Genomic DNA, 25,146 nt, shown 5'->3' with positions numbered 1-25,146 from the left:
TTGGGTATATTCTAGGTGTGCAGATTTAGTCAATAAACTGTGAGTATGCAGGGCACAAAACCACCATCAAAATGTTTAGAGCAACAATGAGGACCAGGTTCAGCTCTATTATATACATGAAAGTAATACTGATAGTAACATGATATGTAGGTGACCTTGAGGATTTCCTGGCAGCCCTTGAAGAACTAGTTCACTGACTATGGCCATAATGGACGTTCTTAGTCATAATGATAAATAAGGGTCAACAAATGTACTCAGATAGCTCCTTTAGATTAATGCAAATGGTTAGAATATACCACATCCCTTTCAATCTAACATTGCAAGACACTTTGTTTTGGCTCGGTCATTGGCCTTGGGACTTTAAAGCATATAATATTTTTTTAAACACCTCAAACAATATATTTAGAAATAATCCAATGATTTATTAATTTAGAATTTGTAAAACCTGGTTAAAAACATCACAAAAATCTAAAAGTTGGTAGATATTAAATCCAGAGGTTAGTACATAATGAATAAGCTAATGATATATCGACGCGTTTCTCAGAACAAAGTCCGCTTCATCAGGTGTTCATTAGCCTATTGAATACAAACATTTACATATTCAATATACCAACTCAGCATTATCTTTATGCAAATATTGTAATGACATGTAGCGCACGTCCTGCTAGCAATAGAGATAACTATTTTCTGGATAAATAAGAGTCATTCATTGGCTTACCTGGAAGTGTGGTGACCTGGATAGTCTGAGATTGGATACTGGACTCTCTGGATTCAGGAATGAAGGTCACCTCGTAGGTGGTGTTTGGGGTCAAGCTGCTGAATATCACACTAGTCAGATCTCCATGTAATGTTTTCTGAACCTTCTTTCCCAGATCTGTCACCGGTGCATACTCTATTACATAGTTTCCTGTGTCTCCAGATAATCGAGACCAAGCCAGCTGGAAACTTGTTGATGTTTTATCCTTAACATGGAGGTTTCTTGCTAGAATCAGATCTAGATAAAATAAGAAAAAAGATTGGAAATGTGCACTGAAATTCTGGTATTATCAGAAATCAACATAGTTCCTCGCGACAAAGAGACTAAAGCCCAACTATCAATGGTAATAATGGAGCATAATAATGGGGGTGATCCCACACCACAAAATTAGTGGAGTGTGAAGATTGTTTTACCTGTCAGACATCTTGTAATTATCCACATCTTTTTGGAATTTGTATTTAAAGGAAATCTGTTACCAAGATATACAGGACCAATAGAGCTATTTCCAACATTTTTCTAAAATGAAAAGCTGGCTGCCATGTTGATCTTTTCACCTCTTGGTGTTAAATGGTTGGTGTCATATGTGCCCCTAATGTCTTTTTGTAGCACATACATTTTTTCTTGCATTACAGGCATTAAGGAAGTCTATGCATTCTTTATTACTGAACAGGTCACATACACTTCAAAGACTGAAAGATGTAAAGCCAACATGACAATGCTCACCAAACATCAATGCAACCTGATAGAGGTTCTATAACCCTTATATACACTGTTCATAGCTAAGTACAATTTCTGGATGTACATACACTTTAACGCATCATTTCCCAACCATTTTTAACATATACAGGTAGTCTTTGAGTTAAGGACATCCGGCATATAGACAACTCCTAGATAAGAACGGGGCTTTCTTGCTCGCTTGTGTGCAGGACGGAGGCTTGATGAGGGGAGGGGGCAGTTTGCATGACTTGCAGAAGAAATCTTTTGCTAAACACAGCTGAGGTTGTGGATGATCTTAAGGACTGAGCTAGTTGCAACATCTTGTAACTCTTTAAAGACAAACTCTACAGCTGTTTCTTTTTGCATATCAAAGCACAGCTCTCTCGAGAAGTTAATGAATGTCTAAGCTTCATAAAGTTTTTTTTTTTTTGGCTTGTTTGTGATTAGCTCACAGTGAGGATTTTATACAGTAACTGAGACCTCACTGCCTAATATTATGTTGAGACAAACATCTGTCCTAACTGTATTCATTAAAATATTGTACCTGTTTCAACTTACGTACAAATGCAACTTAAGAACAAACATACAGTCCGTATCTCATATGTAACCTGGGGATTACCTGTATAAATAACTTTCAGGTCCTAAGGAATCCCTGACAATAATAATATCTTCAGTGCACACTACATTAGCGTCGTAGTCATTGGAAAGAATGCCTCTTGCATTGATGGCCAGTGGGAAGAATGTCACCCTTACAACTAGTCAAAAGATCATTGGTGTCACAAATTGTTCATTGCTAAAAGAAGCCCTAGCAACCTCTGGAGGAACCCTAGGGTTTTGTTAATAAACACTGCTTTAATATATCCAATGTACCTGGGAGAGTAGAGACCTGAACTGTTACATCTCGAATGTCTGGAGCATTGGATTCTGGAATAAGTGTGACTCTGTAGGTGTTATCTGGGGTTAAGCCATCAATCACAATACTTTCCTCATCTCTTGACGTTTTTCGAAGCATTTCCCTTAGATCTGATACTGGTGCATACTCTACGGTGTAAGTTCCTGAATCCCCAGGCAGCCTTGACCATGTTATCCAGAAGCTGGTTGAGGTTATGTCCTTTACTCGTAAATTTCTTATATGGACCGGGTCTACGAAACAAGAACATGGAACAATTTTACAGCAAATAATTACAGAAACATTTTACAGTGCTAGCCATTGTGTATTCTGTAGCCTGCCTATGATTTTAAGAAATATACAAAACCTTTAGCAAGACCTAATGTTCTTGTGAAATGTGGGTTCACAACTAGGGACATTTGGTAGATTGATGTACCTTGGTAAATTGCAGCATCCATTAAATCAGAAGTTTATAAACTGAAACAGCGAACATCTAATCGAGACAAAGGTTACATGCAACAGACTATGGCTTTAGCTGCCTTGTTCCTGCTAATATTAGTATTGTTTCCAAAAAACAGTATGCAATGAATGGACCAAAGCCACCAGCAGAAGCCCAAATTCAATGAAGAATGACGTTGGATAACGTGGCTGATCATAAATACCATGATATATGTGAATTATCATTGCGTCCCCTCTGCTACCTAGTAGCTCATGCCAAAGTAGGCATAACTGTTTCTTCTTGTGACTTCTGAAATATTTCTTGTTGAGGGAACCCCTTGAAATAACGTTCAGGTCTTCAGGAATTCCCTATTATAATTACTATATCCACAGCCCACAGTAGCTTAGTGTGGTGGTCATTAGAAAGAATGCTCCTACATTGCTTGTTATTGGGAAAAAGGTCACACTTAGAGAAAGCCAAGAAGTTCATTGGTATCTTTTAAACTGACCTGGGGGTCTCAAACTGCTCAAGGAACCCCTAGCAACCTCTGGGGGAACCTTAGGGTTCTACGGAAACCTTGGTTGAGAAACACTGAACTAGAAGGGGCACGATGATTTGAACTACAGATCACAATTATCCTCTTGTTTCTTTGTTGAACATAATTGCATACTATACAAAGTAAGGATTGAAAACCCCAAAATAGAGTGAATATATTAAAAGAACCCACTGTTTTAAAACCTACCTATTTTAGTTGACACCATGATGACTTCAGGTTGAACATGCACAACGCTGTACTGAGGGTAAAGTGTGATCTGGTAAGTGGTATTTGATAGTAGACCACCAACCACGGCACTGGTTTCAGCACCGAATAAAATCCTCTGCTGTGTCAATCTTGGGTCAGAAATTGGGGAATACTCTAGAACATAAAGATCTCCATCTCCAGGCAACCGTGACCAGACCAGACGTAACGTTGTATCAGTTATATCCACAGCTTGAAGATTTCTGGTTTGAACAAGTCCTGTGGAAAAAAAAGCAACTAGATTAGTCCTTTTGACTTACCATGTACTGAATACTCATTGGTGACCAGTTCCTACCATGACATAGTTGGGTAGAGAGAGGTCTTTTCCTCATCTATCCTACTGGAGGAATCCATGAAAAGTGATAGTGCATGTCCTCTGATACAACCCAGCCAATAAAATACAGAATATGCTACTCTTGAGCTTTTCCTTACCTTTTTGTTTATCTAAAATTAATAACATTTAAAAAGTTTCTTTGCAAGAGATCACTAAAATGGGCACAATATTTCATATCTCATGTGTGGGTCATGTTTGTAGGTTTTATGTGGGTATTTACAGAGATTTCTTGTCTGCCAATGTTTTTTCAAAGTGATCTGATACCTCTTAAACAGGTTTTGAACCTAACCTAAGTTTGTTCAGTTTTCCCATTTCCTTTTAATTAACTAAAAGATGAAGTTATTGAGGAGTTGATTGAACAGGCTTCTCAAACCGCAATCCTTCCAGACAAAACTGCCTATAACAGCGTTCCTTAAACCAGTTCTTAGGGTCATGTTTCTAGATTTCTTTATTCAGTTCCTGAATACAAGGTGGCCCCTAATGTGTGTATTCCACTTAAGGCATAAAAATAAAAAAAGCATTATACTAAAGAGGTAATTCATGGGATTAACGGATTGAAATATTATTGAGGTCTTCTGCAGCCAATAATGGTTTTTCACGTTTGTATTGTTGGTAAATGTAAGCAATAAAGCTAATATTCTACCGATATGGACATATTACTGTTTTTATGAACAAATATTCTTTATGAGATTGAAGGTGCTGGGAACACTACTGAGCTCCACCATATTCAGACATCTTGCTCATTCTTGACTCTAAAAAGTTGACAAAAACATCTCCCTTATGGAATGATGCACCTTTCCAATCTATCCAAATCTAAAAAAATGTTGGGCTTTAGTTATAAGTGCTGGCTATGAACTCAAACTGAGATCTTCCTGTACAAAGGAAGGCAAGAAATATGGTGTGCAGGTGTTGCTCTACCAATATAATAGAGTAGATGTACAGCTCCAAGTGGACAACTCCTTTTACTAAATTGAATTCCTTTACTACTGGAAATTGCCATTTATTTTTTATACAGGGAGTCCCTGAGTTAAGGACATCCGACATACGGACACCTCCTAGATATAAGCGGGGCTTTTGCTAAACACAGCTCTTTTGCAACATCTTGTAACTCCTTAATGAGCAAGACAAACTCTGCAGTTTTTTTTTGCTTTGTGATTAGCTCACAGTGAGGATTTTATACAGTAACTGACACCTCACAGCCTAATAATATGTTGAGACAAACATCTGTCCTAATTGCATTTATTTAAATAATGTACCTTTACTGACTTACATACAAATTCAACTTAAGAACAAACCTACAGTCCCTATCTCAAATGTAACCCAGCGACTACCTGTACAAATACAATAGCATTAAATTATATTTAGAAATCACTTATCTTACCTGGTAAGGTGGAGACCTTGATAGTCTGTGATTGGCTAAACTGCATATTGGACAGGGGGATAAATGTGACTTCATAGGAGGTATTTGGAGTTAGGTCTCTGATCACCGCAGTGGTCTCCCTGTGTAGGAACATCTGTGATATTACTCCGGGTTTAGAAATGGGCACATAGTTCACAGTATAACTTCCTGTGTCCCCTGACAATACTGTCCAGGTCAGGTGAAAAGCTGTTGGTGTTACGTTCAAAACCTTCAGATTTCTTGCTTTGATCAGATCTATGAAAATGGAATTTAGATGGTAATATAAAGTATTTATTATATTAAAAAAGTAACTATGTGTAAAATATGAGTTTACTAAATATATAATCTACATTTTCCTTTTTAAAAAAAAACAAGAGATCTTACCGGGAAGTGTGGTGACCTGAACAGTTTGTGACTGCATATATGACAAGCTGGATTCAGGGATGAATGAGATCTGATAGGTGGTTTTGGGTAATAAGTTGCCAACCACTACAGTTGTCTGATCGCCATACAAAGTCTTCCGTAACTTTCTTCTTGGATCAGATACTGGTGCGTAATCCAAAAAGTAACGTCCAGTATCACCCAGTAACTTTGACCAAGTTACATTAAAACTTGTTGTTGTTACATTCAGAACCTGCAGATTTCGTAGACCAATGAGATCTGAAGGGTGGGTAAAGACACAAAAGGATAATAAAGTTACTACATTAATTAAAAGAATATCTAAATCCAAACACAACTACAGGTAGTCCTCAGGTTAAGAACATCCGACATATGGATGACTCCAACATACGAACGGGGCTTCCCTGCTCCCTCATGTGCAGGATGGCGGATTGATGTTTGTTTATTATTTGTTTATTTTATTGGCTGCTTTTGACACCTCCATTACATGATGGAATGTGGGACAAGTAGTTTATACAATATAATAGGTGTTTACTTTTAGGTTCAGAAAAAGTGACATGGTTGGGACATGGTTGACTCAACAAAAACAATAAGTACAATCCAAAACATTAAACATCCATATAAAAAAATACTATGTGAACAACCATAAAGGAGTAAAAACATGAATACCTAACTTGATATCCCCCAAGGCATCATGAAATTCAGGGCTCACCTGGAAGGGTGGTGACATAGATTGTTTCAGGCTGGGAGGATTTGTCTGTGGAACCTGGGCTGAGTGTCACTTTGTAGGTTGTGTTTGGTAATAAATTACTAATTAACACAGTGGTCTTATCCTCAAATAAAGTAAGCTGAGTCTTTGGATCTGAGATAACTGAGTACTCCAATACGTAGCTTCCTGTATCTCCAGACAACCTGGACCATGTCAGACGAAATCCTGTGGTCGTTATATCATCGGCTTCTAGCTTTCTTTCCTCTGTTAGCTCTAAGATTGCAAAAAATGTGAAAAAATAATGTACTGATATATTAAGAACTGCATTATTATTAGTTATACAGTGGAAATGCAAAGTGTACCAACAAGTGTTTTTATATTGGCCAAATATTGCATTACTTGACATCAAATGACCAAAGTCAGCACCAAAGGGTCCCTCACATATCACAAGCATGGAGCAGCTTGTCTGACTTGTTATGGTTAAGTCGTCCAGCCGTACCTTTGTAATTGTGCTAAGGGTGAATGAAAACCTAACCTAGCCTTCAATGTGTTAAAATGGTGTTGAAGTACAGGAACCATTGAAGTCTGTAATCCAACCCCTGAGGAGCACCAGCTGGATCCTAGACCTACAGAGATCAAACTGCCCAGGTCAAGGGTTAGCCATGCTGCTTTTCAGTAACTAGGCTCCTTCTTTTGACATTAAAATGACCATTTCTGAATTCTTTTCTGTCCAATAAATATCCATGGAGGTTTTTTGTCTGGCTGGTGCCATCAATACAAAAGCAAACCATTGTATAGTCATCATGCTTTGACCATCTATTGGTACAGGAAGCTGATTGTTAGTCTTCTCACTATACTGATTGTTAGTCTTCTCTATACTTCCATTTAGTATAGTCAAGAGAATATAGGGGTAGTGAGCTCTGGTATATAAATTCAGCTAAGGTCATTTGGAGTATTTTTTATTCCTTCATATAGGTGTGAACACAAAGCACATACATGCAAACAGATGTCAAACACTTGCGAGTTCTTGGTGATAACTGAACCCAAGATTTGCAAGGATAAAGTGCCAAACCCCTGGCTAATGGGCTGCCTGTTTTTATACTATATATTGAAGTGTGACCCCTTCAATTCATACTTCATATACCAATACTAAAGAAGGGAGATTCATTTAAAAATGCAGAAAAAAAGAGAAGTAATTAAGAAAACATAAAACAGCTCTGCATAAATTATTACATTTTGCTGTTTAGAAATAATACCAACAATCAGTTCATAATATCAGAGATATTTAAAACCCTAATTCAATCTCCTATATAAAAAACATGTATTCATTACAGTTTTATACTTGCCTGGAAGAGTGGAGACTTGGATGGACTGGGGGCCGACATAATTCACATTTGATTCTGGATAAAGTGTCACCTGATAGGTAGTGCTTGGAGTTAGACCAGTTAACACGAAACTTGTTTGATCTCCAGGCAAATCTTCCTGCGTCTTCTGCCTTGGATAGGCTACTGGGGCATATTCCAACACATAATGCCCCGTGACTTTAGAGAGAAGTCTTGGCCACATCAGACGAAAGCTCGTTGAAGTTATATCTAGTGCATGCAGTCTTTTTGCTTGGATCAGTTCTGCAAAAATAACAACAGTATTAAAAATAGTTTTTTTATTTTAAATATATTTTAATGTTCCCCAATGTTTGGAGCATTATAAAAGTAATAAAAAAAAATAAAAAGTATAAGCTGCATTCCCACCAAATGGAAACAAGATGGCAGCATTGACTTTATTCTGAATTTCCCAGCAGACTCCAGCTAGATGTAGATGGCTCAGGGGCTCTACAACATAGTTATTCCAAACTGAATCTTTCACAATCACTCTACTTCAAACCAGTAAGCTGCATAATAAACTTGCACAGAATTACATTACCATAGAGTATTCTCATAAGCCTCAATCGTATTATTTGTGATTTTTTTCCTCCTACCTGTATACAGTCTTGGGTTTATTTTGACAATTTTTATTCTGAATTTAAAATGAACTCATCATCAGTAATACAAGGATTTCTGCCAGCTGAAAGGTTGTAAAGCTGAACCTGAAACACATCAGGATTGTCAGAAAAGCCTATATACACCTTCATGTTCTGGGTCAATGACTATTGAATCAAGAGGGTTGGCAAGACAGCCAAGCAAAGAGAATTTCTGAAAAAGTTTGGAAATGCCAGCAGCCCAATATTTCCCTTTATGATGGGTTTCCAATTTGGGAATCATTCAGTGAGACCTCCCTGCCACCAATGCCACATCCGGTGTCCGCTTGGGAATTTTAGGTGATCACCTCCATCTCTGCGTGTTTCATCTATTCCTGTAAGAATCCATCAATAACAAATTCTGTAATGAGAGCAAGACCCATTATTTTGATCACAGCAGGCTTGCAGACCCAAAAATTCAGAGATACCACCAACAGAACTGGTTTAACCCTCTAACATTTACCAACAAAAAGGTGAACCCACTGCATGCCGGCTGCACTCCTTCTGACCATGATCGGTCTGTTCTGTATTCATACAGATGAATGAAATAATGAAACCTAAGAGCCAGTCTTGCAAAGAAATGTTGTTTGTGAACACAGTGGGCCTAATTTATTAAAGCTCTCCAAAGCTGGAGAGGATACACTTTCATCAGTGAAGCTGGGTGATCCAGCAAACCTGGAACGGATCCGGTCCAGGATTAAAAACATTTTCTAGCAAATAGCAAATGACTTTGAAGAAATCTATTCCAGGTTTGTTGGAACACCCAGGTTTACTGATGAAAGTGTATCTTCTCCAGCCTTGGAGAGCTTTAATAAATCAGGTCCAGTAACTGCACTACCTGTTGCCGGCTGACAACACCAAGACGTTGCCTTCCAAATAGCAGACGTGTTGTCAGCCTGGTGCTAAGTAAAGCAGTGCACTGAGCAGGCCGCTGCCAATTTATAGGCGGCGGATAAGCATTGTCAGTCTACAACAGAAAGTGCTGTCTCTAGAAGATTCTCTGGCATTGAAACTTTGCAAAACTGACTTGCACAAGAAATTGGTATAATTTATATTAAAAAATGACATACTGAAAATTAGATTGTTGTTTCACAGTGATTATCTTCAGCATTCAACCACCAAGCAAAGTTGATGACTCTGCTTTTCATTCAATTGTTCATATATTGTTCCATTATAACACTGTAGTTTTATATTTCTCTGATCTGCTGTACATAATTTCCAGGAATGCATTGCTTTTCTTTGGATCTCATTAGCTGAGATATAAATATATTTTCCTTGCTGTAAAAATCTGTTTTTAAAGGGAAAGTTTACAGCTTTGTACAGCAAACTAGAAAACTGAATTTTATAAAGGGAACCTGTGATGATGGAAATACGGGTTCTGTCATCAAGAGATTTGTAGCCCACTTTGACCTGGCAGACTGATTCTATATATACTTACACACATGTATACTCTGAGTCTGGTGCTTTATTATATGGTGACAATAGACTGCATTGGGGTTGCCTCTTATATTTATCAGGATGGAGTCCTGCAAAGTCTTTGCATTTTCTTGCACCTTGGAGAGTTTCAGCTGCCTTGCCATTGCTTGATTCCTTCTGAAGATGCTAATTGTTTGGCTTGTAAAAAGTCAGAACCCCCAAAAACGCTAATTCAGAGTCAATACTGATTCCATTGGTTTTCAATTGTTACCAGGTAAAGTATTTTTGGAAGGAAATGTTAAGAATGGCAGTCTTCATTTAGGTTTTCTCAGTCAAAGGGCCTGATTTAATAAAGCTCTCCAAGGCTGGAGAGGATACACTTTCATCAGTGAAGCTGGGTGATCCCGCAAACCTGGAATGGATCTGGTCCAGGACTGAAAACATTGGCAAACAAATAGCTAATGACTTTTAGGAAATCTATTCCAGGTTTGCTGGAGGATGGAATGAGTTACAGGTTGACCTAAGGGCTATTTCAGACCAGTGGTGAGCCATAGCATTGCCCTCGGCTCAACTGTGATCTCATGGGAGACGTTGAGAAGATTTTTTGCATGTGACTGCAGCAGATTGCAGTGCAGTTCCCAAAAGAATGAAGTCGGTTTTAGCTGCACGGTTGTTGTTTGTGGATTGCTGTACAATTTCACACCATGATATGACATGATTGACATGATAGGACATGATAGAGCCCTAATCCCGTATGGTATCCCATTGTCCCATTTATCCCAACTGATAGCTTCTATAGATACTAATAGGATTTGTTGTCCTTATTTAAGGTAAGCGCTATTGTTAGACATGAGAAATTGGGGCGGATGGTTCTAAAGAAAAAGGAGTCACGAGAAATTCATGATGGATTTCAGGGTTTGAAGAGTTATGACGATGTTCCAGAAGATAATGATATGACTATATTTCAATAAATGTGGATTTTTTTTGTTCATTAATAAATGTTGATTGTTGTTTATGAAAACATAAGACATCCCCTGAAAATTAATCCTAGTGCATTTTTGGAGCAAAATTTAACATTAGACACCATCTTATTTTCGGGGAAACAGGGTACGTATAAGATTAGGAGAGAGGGCTGGGAGGTTATCCAACTTCAATGGTATACCAAATCTATATTCCGTACTGGTAAACCTGCAGCTCCCAACAAATGAATACTTGGTAGTCCTTCCATGTAGGTCCTTGTTTAGCTACAACCTAAAAAAGGATGACAACACTCAGTCCCTGTCTCCTAATTGTGCTCTATGTTGTCACCCGGGCACACAGGCTTCTGTTGGAAATAAAGTGGCTTTTTGAACACTTTTTATGCATGCATGGTCCACACTCGTCACTGTCAGGAAAACTTCCCCTGGGAAATGATAGGTGACTGGTAAGAGAATGAAGGAGATCAAAGGATAAAAAAATGTGAAATTGGTAAAGAATTACATTGTATGATATGCAGTCCTTTAACATCTACCCATGCAGACTGTCAGCGGAATAAATCTGGCACTGGGTTTGATATCTAAATTGTTCTGTGCTTGGATGGCATAGAGGATTACTCAACGTGACATCTATTTTACTATTTCACTATCATTTTATTCCGGACATTGATAGACTCGGCAGATACACATTCCAGGTCTATAGCTGCATGTCCAAGTGTCAGGTTCTTTTTAAAAGGCCACCAACAGCTGAATCTAACCGGTAGCAAACACTTTGGTACATTGACCGGTTCATGATATCTATGTGTGCAAGGAAAGCTTTCTTTAAGTGCAACAGGAAATGTAAACCACTTCTAATATTCACAATTGTTTCTGGTATTCCTTTATACAGAACCATTATCATGTGGGGTGCTGTACAAGGTGGGGACGTACGGGGGGCAGGGGAATATTATTTGCTAGAACTTCTATTGTATACAATGAGTGGCTGGTGGCACATGGGAGGAAGGTCAGGCCAGGAGCAGCAACACAAGAGAAGCAGTGAACTGTAACTATAGCCAAAACTACACTGTAATCTGCCATTAGAAGAAACAAACCAATTTATTATTTTGAGTGCCAGGGAAACAGCTAAATGTACAGATGGAATATAATTAACAATGCTGTTTTATCTACCAAAAGGATTTGTATTTTTGTCCAGGACACAGATATCTGCTTATAGCACATAGCAAATGTGTTAAAAAAATTAAAAAATAATGGTAAAGAAAACTTATTGAATGTGTGTGATTTGTGTAACTAATTTGTTTTTTTTACAGGTTATCTCACAATGACAGGATGATTCCCACAGCTGCACAGCCGTGCAAATCCTCCTGTCAGTGTGGGATCCCCGAGCACTAGAGGGTAAATGGGGACATGTCTCCCCATTCATCACCTCTAGTGCTCTGTGATTGGCGGAGGAAAGGTAAACCCTGATGACAGCTCAAGTGTCATCAGGATTATCCTTTCCCCAGCCAATCACAGAGCACTAGAGGTGAATGAATGGGGAGACTTGTCCCCATTTATCCTCTAGTGCCGGGGATCTTCTCAATGAATGCGGCCACGGTCGCATTCATTAAGAACAGTGTGCGATCCCTGGCACTAGAGGGTAAATGGGGACAGTCTCCCCATTCAACACCTCTAATGCTCTCTAATTGGATGAGGAAAGCTTTCCTCAGCCATTTAGGAAGCACTATCCCTATTCCTGGATAAAGTTTCTCTATCCAGGAACACAGGACTCCTGTGTTCTTGGATAGAGAAACTCTATCCAAGAACACATACAACTAGTAAAGGGCTGCAAGAGCAATCAGGAGCACAGCTGTCAGCTCTGCTCCCGATTGCTCTTGCAGTTCTTCACAGTCCCGAACCCGAATTTTTCCATCATTGACTTTAATGGTGTTCGAATTCGGCATTTGATCACCCGAACAATATATCCCTATTCCATTGAATGGCTGTCGAATCGAATAGTGAAATATTCGACCAACACTAGCAAGCAGTACAGTGATGAGCTCATCACTCCGTCAGTCTCTTACCTCCACCTATCAACATGTTTCTTGCATTACAACACACCTGAGTGGCTCCTTGTGCTGCTTCTCCCCTTAGGTATTTCTTGCATTACAAAATACTAAGGGCCTTCATAGTCAATGTTTTTCCTGTTTTATTGACAATGATTAGTTAGAGGAAGAGGTGTTTGTTAGCAGCCTATTGAATATTAATTATTATTCAATGTATTTTTATATATTAATAATTAATTATTACAGTACTGCATTCGTCTTTTAAATCTACCTGAATTTATCTTTATGAGCATGGTTGGTTCAGTGTCTGGCCCTCTTGTCTTTGCATCTATAGATCCCAAGCTCCAATCTTGGTTAGGATACTGCATGGAGTTTGTAAGTTCTTCCTGTGCTTAACTGGTTTCCCTCCACATTACAAAACCATGCAGGTAAGTTAAATGTTTTCCCACAAAATTTGGCCTTGGACTGTATTTATGACATATGACCATGGTAGGGATATAATACTTGTGAGCCCTTTGAGGGATAGTTTGTGACATGACTATGGACTATGTAAAGTGCTGTATACTATGCCAATGTTATACAAATACAAGAACAAACAATTGAAATTCCATCCAAAAGTTTAATACACTTTGCCCCAACTCTCTGTAAATCTCAGCACACACAATCTGATTGTCCTTTACCAACAATGATATAATGTAAGGGCTTCCTGATTAAAGAATTAGGAAAATAGAATTGCAATTCCAGATTGGTGATGATTTTACCCCTTGAATGTCATTTTAATAGTGGTTATACCTAGCTGATCTCAAGCCTATTACATGACTAATTGGATTAAATTTTACTCTGAGCTGGCACAGATCCCCTCCGAACCTCTTATAGTACTTGTAAATATCTCGTACTTGCTATGTCATAGATCTGCAAACAGCAGCCAGTGCTATAAAAATATGAGCTATATCTAGTAAGCAAAGGAGTGTTACCATCTTACTCCGGTCTAAAGATAAATATTTCACTACGTCACTGCTGCTGGTCAGCAGAAAATATAAATAGCCTGGTGGGAAAAATAAAAATAATCGCCATGCAAATAGCTAAATATGTTCAGTAAACATGGCTTATGCTGGGGAGGATTCCAAAGGGCGAGAATGTTGACCATTGCGATTATTTGTAGGTGTATTGGCTCATGATAATTAGAATTCCATTTTCAGAGTCTAAGGGCCTGATTAATTAAAGCTTTCCAAGGCTGGGGAGGATACATTTTTATCAGTGAAGCTGGGTGATCCAGCAAACCAGGAATAGATTTCTTAAAAAGTCCCATGAGATCACAGTTGAGCTCGGGACAATGCTATGGCTCACCACTGGTCTGAAATGGCCCTTAGGTTTACCTGTAACTCATTCCATCCTCCAGCAAACCTGGAATGGATTTTATAAAATTAATTTGCTATTTGTTAGCCAATGTTTTATGTCCTGGACTAGATCCATTCCAGGTTTGCCGGATCACCCAGTTTCACTGATGAAAGTGTATCCTCTCTAGTCTTGGAGAGCTTTAATAAATCAGTCTCTAAGGAGGTAAAAGATGGATTCTTGTTGGTTGTTATCAGGTACTGCTAATTGCAAGGTGTAATATGTACCGGAGATAACAACTATTTCCAATGTTCCTGCATGCTCATTATTGCTTGCAAAGGAGCCCATATATAGGGGGACAAGGAGTACTTCTGTACCAAGTGCCCTGGTGAAAAGAGCTTGACTTTTGCAATGCTTGACATGGGTGAGAGGGACCCAGGAATTTTACCTAGTATGGGGCCCTTCCTATATAAAACTATACAGGGGGCCACAATTGGTTACATCACACAGATGGAAGTTCTCAGGCAAATAGCTAAATGAAAGTCACTTTGCCCACACAGCATCAGGAAGTGATTCCCTGCAATCCTGTGTGACTTGCTGGTTCAGGTCAGGCAATATTGGGAAGAAGACGCCTGACACTGACCTAAGTAACATGAAACATAAACAAACTTCAGCTTCAGTTAAAATGATACCGGTAGAACCCATATTTGTATCTTTGTATCTATCTCACATTCCTTTCAAATGACTGGTTACAGGATTAGTTACTGTTCCTACCTGGTAGATAGATTTTACTAGACATGCCCCAATCTCCTCATCAGAACCCTTTTAAATAATTAAATAGGTTTTGAATGGTTGCTATAGCTTTTTGTACTTTGTAAGTTGGTCTTAAGCCCTGTACAAAGGTCTTTCATGATCGTTTCCAGTAACAGAAGAACAAATGAGAGCGGTAACACAGTGTTGTTCTATTGAGAAAGGGGAAGGGGAGCAAATGGCACCCGACTGCATTCTCCTCCATAGCAAAGAACAGCAGTCGTCCCCATACAGTTGTTCATCCTGGTGATCGGGGACCACAGTACACATGCTAGATTTCCACCCGAGAACAATCATTAAATGTGTGTAGTCGGCTTTAGCTTAAAGCAAAACTAAACATGTTAAACATAAAATTGCAAGCATGCAGTTTCTTTATTGCAAAAGGGACCTGCAAGGTCTCTTCCGCAATAAAGCAAACTTACCTGCTTGTTTACAATCTTCCGTTAAATGATCATTGAGTTGTACATCTGCAGCTAATGGTATGGTCCTGATATACCTGGTGCCCAGGAATTCATTATCTTCTTTGCACATGTGTGGGACTTACATCATTTTGGCCTGGCTGATTAAGATGGACAAAGATCCAAACCCAGAGAAGAACCAGGTAAAGGTGAGAGGTGAGCTTATTTACACTTTAAAAGGTCAGTCTGCCCAAAAGTCAATGTTTGGAAAGGCTATCAAAATCAATCACCTTTGTAGCTGCATGCACTGTGCAGCAATTCTGCAATAAAGTCCTTGCCAGAAGCACTGAAAGTATTACTGTAATTTTTCTCGCAGGAAAAGACAACTAGAACAACAACTAGAAGAACTTCAGTACCTCTGCTGTAAAATTTGCTTCACAGTACCTACAACTAAAAGTGTCAGTGTTACTTGATAAGAATAAGGATATATTTAAATGTCTATAGCCTGGTCACATTAACACTTTATGTTACAGTCGGGGCCCGATGAACTATTTTTTATTTTATGGCATGACTGCATTGCTGTGAATTCACTTTCCAGTTCCAAGCTATGTTGCAGAATTGGTCACAATTCTGGATGTGCATATTGTATATAAGGACTTTTTGGTAGGATATAAAAAAAAAATTGAGGTCTAGCTTTGCCAAGTTTACCAGGGGTCCATGTTTAATTTAGCCTTCTTCACATGCAATTTTGAAGAAAATGCAATAAAGAGGAACTATACTATTAGGCCTGCTGAACAACAGCTTGTACTTTATAAACGTGAAACAGCTCATTGTAAATTCTATATCACATACCAATAATAGAGTCCCGTAGCTCCTTTGTAATGATACCAAGGTCATCCTTATCTACAAACTTAAGGTGTTTCTCATCTGGTTGACTGGCTGCTGAAGACAGTTCCTCGAAATTCCCTCGACCCGTTGTGCAAACAATAAATACTGTAACTCCCATGTCCTTGAGAAGCTGCATGGGCTCGGAGATATCATCTGTGGACAATCCATCTGTCACCCACACCATGACTTTGGGAACATCATTCCTAGAGCCAAACTTCTCTGCATAAAGCTGCTTTTTTACATAATCCAAAGCTTTGCCCGTGTTTGTGTCACCCATTCGTTGCCGAATACTCTGGATTGCCTTTTGGATATCCTGACTGGATGTGTACTGGTTAAGGGGAAATTCCAAAGTGGGATTTGTGCTGATCTGCATAACACTAGCTTGCACGTCCTGTGGTCCAAACTTGAATGGGCGCAAAAGGTCCCCAATAAACTCTTTGACGTTGGCAAATTCATCGTAGGTGACACTCCCTGAGCTGTCCAGTAAGAAAAGAAGATCGCCTTCCGAATCTGGAACGAAGCTGGTGTGGTCTGCAGAAAAAAGGAAAAGGTGAGAGTTTTTAAATGAAATTAATTTAAAACAAACTTAAAGCCTACACTGGCTCCAGAAAAATATTTAGCAGTTGATATCGTCAGAAAACACCACAAACCAAGAGGAAACTCATCTGAATCTTGCAAGGAGGACACATGGTATTAGCAGCTCCAAGATGGGAAACCTCTTCATTCTCCATGGCTCTTTAACAAGATGAAAGTACAGAGAATGGGGTTCCACCACATTGGAGAATGATATATATATATATATATATATATATATATATATATATATATATATATATATATATATATATATATATATATATAAAAGGAGAGAGAGAGAGATCCCCCTGACTGGCTGCCACGTACGATGGTGTAAATTTGACTAATGATAGGCGTAGAAATGTATCAAATACAGAATGCATCACCATGAAATACAAAGAGGTCAGTTTGTCTTCACCTTGGATTCACAACCTATACCCAGGATTCATACATCTTTCTAACTGAATCCTATGAAAAAATGGTAATTTTTGGTGAAAGTTGGTGGAACTTAGTCAAACACATTGACAATTGGATCCTGAAGTCTCTGCCTTACCCATAAGAACCGATGCCTACATTTTAAAATCTGCTCACGAAACATTGAGAATCTGATAAATATGGGCAACAGAATTTCTATCTTTTATACAAGCCTCGGGTAGCATGACACATAAACAGAAACACCTTTAATTCAGAAATGCCATTCTCCATACATCAAGCATTACATTATCTATACATCAACCCACGTGTTTTTATTTGACAGACTATATTACGGATGTAAATCTCTATCTAGATGTCTTACCTCATTTCAGAGGAATTCGGCCTTTTGACCCCTACAAATGATATATGTCACTGCACACCTTTTGAGGAACAAGACACACTTATGTAACACAAGAGGAGACAGGATATGTTACAGCTATACAAAGTCATCTGCTACTGAGAAAACCCCTTTGTGTGATATTATGCCACCATATTTCTATAATTTACTGACTTTGTGAACTCTACTAAGCACTATCTACATATACAACGACCCCTCCATATTGTTGGGATCCTGGTTCTTCATGGTTTTAGAACTGACCAGAACAAGACAAAGCACCGGTGTTAGGACCCAGTTTAGGTGATAGTTTTGGGTTTAGGGTTGGCAGGAATTATCTGTTATAGGTATGTTGTAGGAGTTTCAATAAGTTATACTTTTAATTTACCTAATTTACCTAAACCAAGCAGTTCCTGCTCACCCTTTCCATGTGGCCCATGTCCCCTTGTATTTAACTCATCATGGACATCAGATCAATAGACACAACGCTTGATATATTCCTGACCCTAACCAACAATTAGTTGCTGTTTAAATATAAAGCAGGAGTGCTCCATGACATATACAAACATATAATTTCCTATAGTATCAGACATTCATGTTACATACTACTACTGCAGTGTCCCCTATCAATACATGCACATACATGTCAATAAAGGGTATCTTTTATGAGTACGCATTCTCGCCATGCTTTCTTGGGAGTCACTTTTTCCTTTTTTTTCATCTATAAAGTTTCATATTCTTTTAGCGTAAATCACATAGACAGCCTGTTTGAGAAAGGACTGATCTAAAAATCTGTTGCATAAAAAATAAGTTGCTGTTGACATACATGCATATAAAAGACCTATTTTATACTTTGAAATTGGAAATCCTACAGTGAAGGCTACTTGTGAGAACTGAACACATGTTCTACTTATTTACACCAACAAGGGTATAGCTGGTGTGCAGGGCAGTACCTGGAGGGTGCAATACACCTATAGGCTTGGTTATATTGGAGACAATCTAGTCAGTTGCCCACCATGCCTGACAATGCAACGCGTCATTTAAAATGATAACACATTAAATGGAAAGTTTTGTGTCCGCAGCACCAGAAATTGATATGTAATGTTGTGTAATACAGAGGCACTCTGGAAATGCAGGAGAAGTGGCGCTGAGCACACAGATCAGACACAGGGCTCAGACACAAGACAGTATAGTACACACGCAGTAAATGACTTTTACTGAACTTCAGAAACTTGAAGCAGTTCCAGCCATAGCAGGTGGAAAACAGAAAGTACTTTGTCTGCTGGCCCTGGCAGCAACAGATAATAGTATCCCACTTGGGGAAGTCTGCATTACTGAGCCTTACGGGTAAAAAACCCAACTTTCCTTAATATGCAAATTGCAGCATTTTTGTAGTTTAAATGAATGCGTGTAATCTGCTTAGATTTTGCATTTCATGTTTGCTCCTCTCCTCCTTTATTAACATTTGAATAAATGAATAAATAAAACATTTCATTACATACTTTATGTTAGCTTTAGTGACATGATCACTGGGTCTGTGGGCTTCCCTATGCAATGCAGATAATTCATAGCAGAGGGGCTGGCAGGTTGCTTTACAAAGCTCTAAGGAAATGGAAAGCTATACTAATGCCAACATAGGATGCTATGATTGGAGGAACTAAAGTTAAATATGTAAAAGGAGTTCACTTAAGAACTGGGAAGAAATGGCAAGATGTTAATGGATGTCTTCCAGAAGGAAATGAGGTGCGTCCCCATTTGCTGCATCTTCTAATGCACACAATGACATAACATCTAGTGTGTAAAAATGCCTACTTTGATTTCACTCATAGTTTACATTAGACTATGAGTGTGAAACGCTTTTATAGCTGTCCTAGACAAAGGGTTAAGGAGTTCAGCTTTAAAGAAGAACTGGACGCAACTGCTTTAAGCAAGAATCAATGAGAGTGTTATCTGAATGTTATCATTGTGCAGGCTTACAATACATATTTATATGCTCACACACAGCATTGTGTTTTGATTCTGACATCAGTCTGTGAAGCATTTGAAATGGATATGTGTTTGAATTTTGAATTGGATCTGCTCATTTAAAAGAGCACTCAAAACCCATTTTTTCAAACTTGGCTACCCATCTTCTTCTGTCTTTTGAAACCGTCCCACCATTCCATATCCCCCCTCCTACTGTGTGTTAATTCCCCCACCTCCTAGATTGTAAGCTCTTTGGGGTTCTCTCCTCCTCCTGTGCACCTTTTGGTATACTAAAACTGCATGTGGATTCCAGGCTTTGGGTACTGGAGCTGAAGTGCTCTGGGTTGAACAGTTAGTCGCCAGCTTTAGGATCTCTTGTGACCTTCTGACACTAGTAGATATCTAAGGTTCAAACAGTGCTGCAGTTAGTAAACATGAACATTTGAGTTCAAGTGCTGATTGCTCCTTAAAATTATTATTATACCTATTATTATTAATAATAATAAAAAGGATTTATACAGCGCCAACATATTACTCAGCAATGTACATTAAATAGGGATTGCAAATGACAGACAAATACAGACAGTGAGATCCAGTCTGTATAGTGCCCTTGAAGACCTTGAAATGACACATTTTAAGAAAGCCTCTTCTCAACAATTGACTCCCTCCTAAACCCCACACCTGCTCCCCCACAACATCCTTCACTGCCCAAGACATAGCCACCTGCTTTAGAGATAAAATAGACAAAATCAGACATGATGTCTCTGCCCACCGAGCCACTCCAACCATACCCACCCCTCCCACCTGTAAATCTTCACTGGCCTCCCTCAGCCCTGTTACTGTAGATAAGGTCTCCTCTCTTCTCTCATCATCTCCGTCTACTACCTGTCCGCTTGACCTAATTCCCTCTACTCCGTGGCCATTCCTCCACCCTAGCCCCCACCCTAACCGAACTATTCAACCTCTCCCTTTCTACTGGTAAATACCCCTCAGCTTTCAAACATGCCATAATTCTCCCTATCCTAAAGAAACCCTTACTAGACCCCCCCCCCTCCCCGGATATATTCCTAACTGTTAACAACACTGGTATTCGTTCCTACCCTCAGGCATGTTTTCTTGGTGTCACCTTTGACTCTGCCCTCTCATTTACCCCCCATATTCAGAACATTTCCAGGTCCTGTCACTTTCACCTACGTAACATCTCCAAAATCCATCCCTACCTGTCCCCTGAGGCCACCAAACTCCTTGTACACGCTCTTATCATCTCTCGTCTGGACTACTGTAACATCCTTCTCTCTGGCATTCCACTAACCCGACTCTCTCCTCTACAATCTATTATGAATGCTGCAGCCAGACTCATCCATCCTTCCCATCGCTCCACTTCTGCTGCATCTCTTTGTAGTTCTCTCCATTGGCTTCCATTTCACCTTAGAATCAAATTCACGCTCCTGTGCTTTGCCTTCAAATCCCCTCTTCCACCCTGACCTGGTAAAAAAGAACTCCGCCAGCCGCTCTCTCCGCTCCTCCAATGACCTACTAATGACTTCCTCACTCATAACCTCATCACACGCACGGATACAAGACTTCTCTAGAGCTGCCCCAACTCTCTGGAATGGTCTTCCTCATCCTATTCGGCTTGCTCCTACTTTCTGCTCATTTAAAAAAGCGCACAAAACCTATTTTTCAAACTTGACTACCCATCTTCTTCTGTCTTTTGAAACATCACTACTTCCCACCACTACATATCTCCCTTCCTATTGTGTGTAAATTCCCCCACCTCCTAGATTGTAAGCTCTTCGGGGCAGGGTCCTCTCCTCCTGTGTCACTGTCTGTATTCATCTGTCATTTGCAACCCCTATTTAGTAATACATAGTAATATGTTGGCGCTATAAAAATCCTGTTTATTAATAATAATAATAATAATAATAATAATATAATAAAGGCTCTGTATACCATCCACCATATACAATCCTGTAAAAAATACATATCAGCCTGCCGAAATGTAATTTTTACTTTGGATCAAAGTCTTTCTAGAGTTTTTTAGTCCTTTCCAACAAATACTGAGTAGTTCTTTTTTTGGTTTATGGCACAACTTACTGCATGCCACACATACTCTCAGCTTATAGCACCCCAGGCAATGCGTACCATGCTTTGCCTTCCTAGTAATACCAAACCTAGCTTGTCCTTTTTTATCCTGGCTAAACTCCAAGGGACAGTTGGCGCACCTTTAGGTCTTACCTTGGGTTCACCTAACACTTTAAATGAGAGAGGCATCTAATTTACCAGTCAGTACTGTACTGTATATTGTCTGGGGCGTCACGCTCTCTGCCCCACACACAACATGTCATCCATATACATACACCTTCATTGCACAACTGCAACATCTGTGCCCTTCATTCTACTGGGTGGGTAGAAAAAAAAGGGCTGGGGGCATTTGTGCATGCCCGCTGAAATGAAAGTTAAATGCTTATATCATGTGGTTTTATATCTTGTAAAGACCTTGGCACCATGACAATTCCTAATTTCTTGCAAAATCCAAATGCACAACCAAACAAAAAAAACAAAATATAAAAGTGTGAAGCTGGCACAGCCATGTTCAGCTATGAGTTACCAGACCAAACTAAAACCACACAGCCACCAGGCCTCAGGCTTTTCTGTTCGTGGTGTACAGATGCCAACCTTGGTGTAAGATAAGATGGGAAAGGCTGGCATGATGTGCACCTGCCCGTACATCACGGGGCCACACTGCTCTATGCTGCTGTATATGAGGATTTGTAAAATCCTGTCACCTTGGGTGTTGAAGTAACAGCAAGAAAATACCGTGCCAGATGTGTGCCTATAAAGCCGACACACCCAGGAAAGCTGGCAAAAACAGACATATCCTGCCAGAGATTAAAAACAGCGTGGCCTGAAGAGACCTGTGGAAGTGTCTGGCTGACAGAAGCATGAAAGGTATGTGTTATTATTACGTGACTCATTGTCTGCTAATTACCTGACGAAGATCACAGCATGGCGGTTAGAGTTATGTTAATGCCAGCGCTGCTCTTACATGTACTATACAGCCAGAACTATCTGCTTTCATGTGGTTGGCATTAAAAAAAAGTTAAAAATACACCTTTTCCATGTAGATGATAAAGAATGCCATTTGATTGTTCTCTGTGATTTTATTAAATATATCCTCAATATCAGACATAGAAATAATAGGCTCACCTCTCCTTCTGAAGATGCAAGTTCTCTGGCTGTCTTTCTGATTCTTGATCAATACCATAATATATATATATATATATATATGTATATATATATATATTAATATATAAATATTCATAATAGAAATCAAGAATTCAAGATTTGAAACATTTCCTTGCAATTGGAAACAGACATGCATTATTGCCTGCATTGCAGTACTATTTTAAATGCATCAGAATGCACTATGACAATGCATTTCCAACACACATGTGTTCCAGCAATCCACAGTGCATGGTAAAGCCCAACTGTGCCCTGTGCTCTGCTAAAACAAAGCTTCATTTCCATTTTTCCCCATTTCATTCTACTTATATTATTGCATGGGTGATGATGCAATGTAAGGTTAATTGGCTTCCTCCCATATTGACCTTAGACTGTATTAAAGACATATAACTGCGGAAGGGACATTAGATTGTGAGCTCCTTTGAGGGGCAGTTAGTGAGATGACTATGGACTTTGTACAGCGCTACATACTATGTCAGCTCTATAAATACTGTGTAATAATAACAAGGTATTGAAATGAAGAAGTGTGGATGGGTCCTAAATTCTTGTTGTGTGTCTGTCTGGTGACAAATGAACAAAAAAGCACTGTACACATGATGAGAGTAGGGATAAGTAAGTGGCACTGATTGCTAATGAATGCTGGCATTAAAATTCCATGAGCCTGATTTATTAAAGCTCTCCAAGCCTGGAGAGGATACACTTTCATCAGTGAAGCTGGGTAATTCAGTAAACCTGAAATGTATCTGGTCCAGGATTCAAATCATTTGCTAGCAAATAGCAAATGACTTTGAAGAAATCCATTCCAGGTTTGCTGGATCACCCAGCTTTACTGATGAAAGTGTATCCTCTCCAGGCTTGGAGAGCTTTAATAAATCAGGCCCAATACATCTAAATAGAATACCTCTGTCTAAACACAGCCATATCTGAGGGCCCGGATTCCAGCTTGCTAAGTAATGTAAGCTGGAGGTCTGAATGTTTAGAAGGAGCCGAGGTGGGGGGAACCTCCGTGTTACCAAACATAGCGGCCCCAATCACATCAATCATTTTTTTTTCTTCTAAGCCCCTTTGAATGTTTCTCAGTGACAGTGACAGGCTTAGAATAAGGAAACTGACATGATTCCACTGATGTGCATCAACCTTTTTAGCCCCAAGCTTGCAGAGATGAAAGACAGTTTAATCAGGACATGAAGAGACTAGTCTGAGCATAGAAATTAGAGGAAACTGTCACAAGGAGGAGATCCAGGTAGGGCTGTGGCATCCCATTTGCAGCAAACACATACTAAGAACACAATATATCACACAACACAGCTGAAATCAAACATTTTTCTACTTTTATATAATTTTGTATTACAGCTTTGTGCTGCCGATCACCTCTATGGCACCTATTGTGCAATTTTCTGCCTCCATTGATGGCTGCATGGTATCTCTCTAAAGGTGACAACGGTAAACCACAGTGTTCAACTGGCCACTGGTACTAACCATCAAAAACCATTGTGACAACACAGGAGACCAATTGTGACACAGGGATAGTGTTGTCACTCTATAACATGAAGTGCATAGTGGCCGGATCAGCCGGTATGTTTTTAAATAAAGCCGCATATTTATAAATATTTAAAAAAAAGACTTAAATTACAGCTTATATAAAATTTTAATGATTGAGACTATAAAACACACGGCATATATGGATTATTTATTGTGAATCTGTGTTTCACCGACCACAGATTAGTTTATAATGACAGGTTCCCTTTAAATACTGTTTGTAGGAAGAAAAAAACAGAAGAGGCAAATTCGTGTAGATGATTTCAGTAAATACATTCTCATCAATAATAAATAATGAAAGTTTCAGTTCATTCTTTGATGGCAGCCAACTCATAATACACATGGCTTGACAGATTTCCAACTCCAGCCAAGATATGTATTCATAAACTGGTAATAATCTAATGTTTAATATTTCACGCAGGTTGGAGGAGTCTCAGGTATGTTTTTATATCTAGAAATGTACAAGGAGCGAGTAATGGTACAAGGAAAGTGATTTATAACAACAAGGGATAGATTGTGTATACATGAGCCAATTCCCATACATAACACATACCAAACATATACAAAGCCCATACAGAAACCATACAAAGCACATACTAAACCCATACATAGCCCATACAAACCCTTTACATAGCCCATACAGAACCCATACATAGCCCATACCAAACATATACATAGCCCATACAGAAACCA

At 39.1% G+C, this 25,146-nt stretch overlaps 1 protein-coding gene across 1 annotated transcript in view; it reads right to left on the bottom strand.

Annotated features, from left to right (window-relative positions):
* VWA1 (von Willebrand factor A domain containing 1) overlaps window positions 1–25,146 on the bottom strand; it is a 61,989-nt gene that overhangs the window by 11,961 nt on the left and 24,882 nt on the right. The window contains exons 2-9 of the mRNA XM_072425479.1: window positions 16,284–16,850; window positions 7,789–8,067; window positions 6,446–6,715; window positions 5,719–5,994; window positions 5,317–5,589; window positions 3,545–3,820; window positions 2,345–2,617; window positions 719–994 (exon numbers count right to left, since the gene is read on the bottom strand). Coding sequence (XP_072281580.1) covers window positions 719–994; window positions 2,345–2,617; window positions 3,545–3,820; window positions 5,317–5,589; window positions 5,719–5,994; window positions 6,446–6,715; window positions 7,789–8,067; window positions 16,284–16,850 — 2,490 coding nt within the window. The remainder of the gene's footprint in view (window positions 1–718; window positions 995–2,344; window positions 2,618–3,544; window positions 3,821–5,316; window positions 5,590–5,718; window positions 5,995–6,445; window positions 6,716–7,788; window positions 8,068–16,283; window positions 16,851–25,146) is intronic.

The sequence above is a fragment of the Pyxicephalus adspersus genome, chromosome 11 (assembly GCF_032062135.1).
Source record: "Pyxicephalus adspersus chromosome 11, UCB_Pads_2.0, whole genome shotgun sequence".
Lineage (NCBI taxonomy): Eukaryota > Metazoa > Chordata > Amphibia > Anura > Pyxicephalidae > Pyxicephalus > Pyxicephalus adspersus.
The sequence above is the reverse complement of the archived record's forward strand: the minus strand, read 5'-3'. Positions and strand labels throughout refer to the sequence as shown.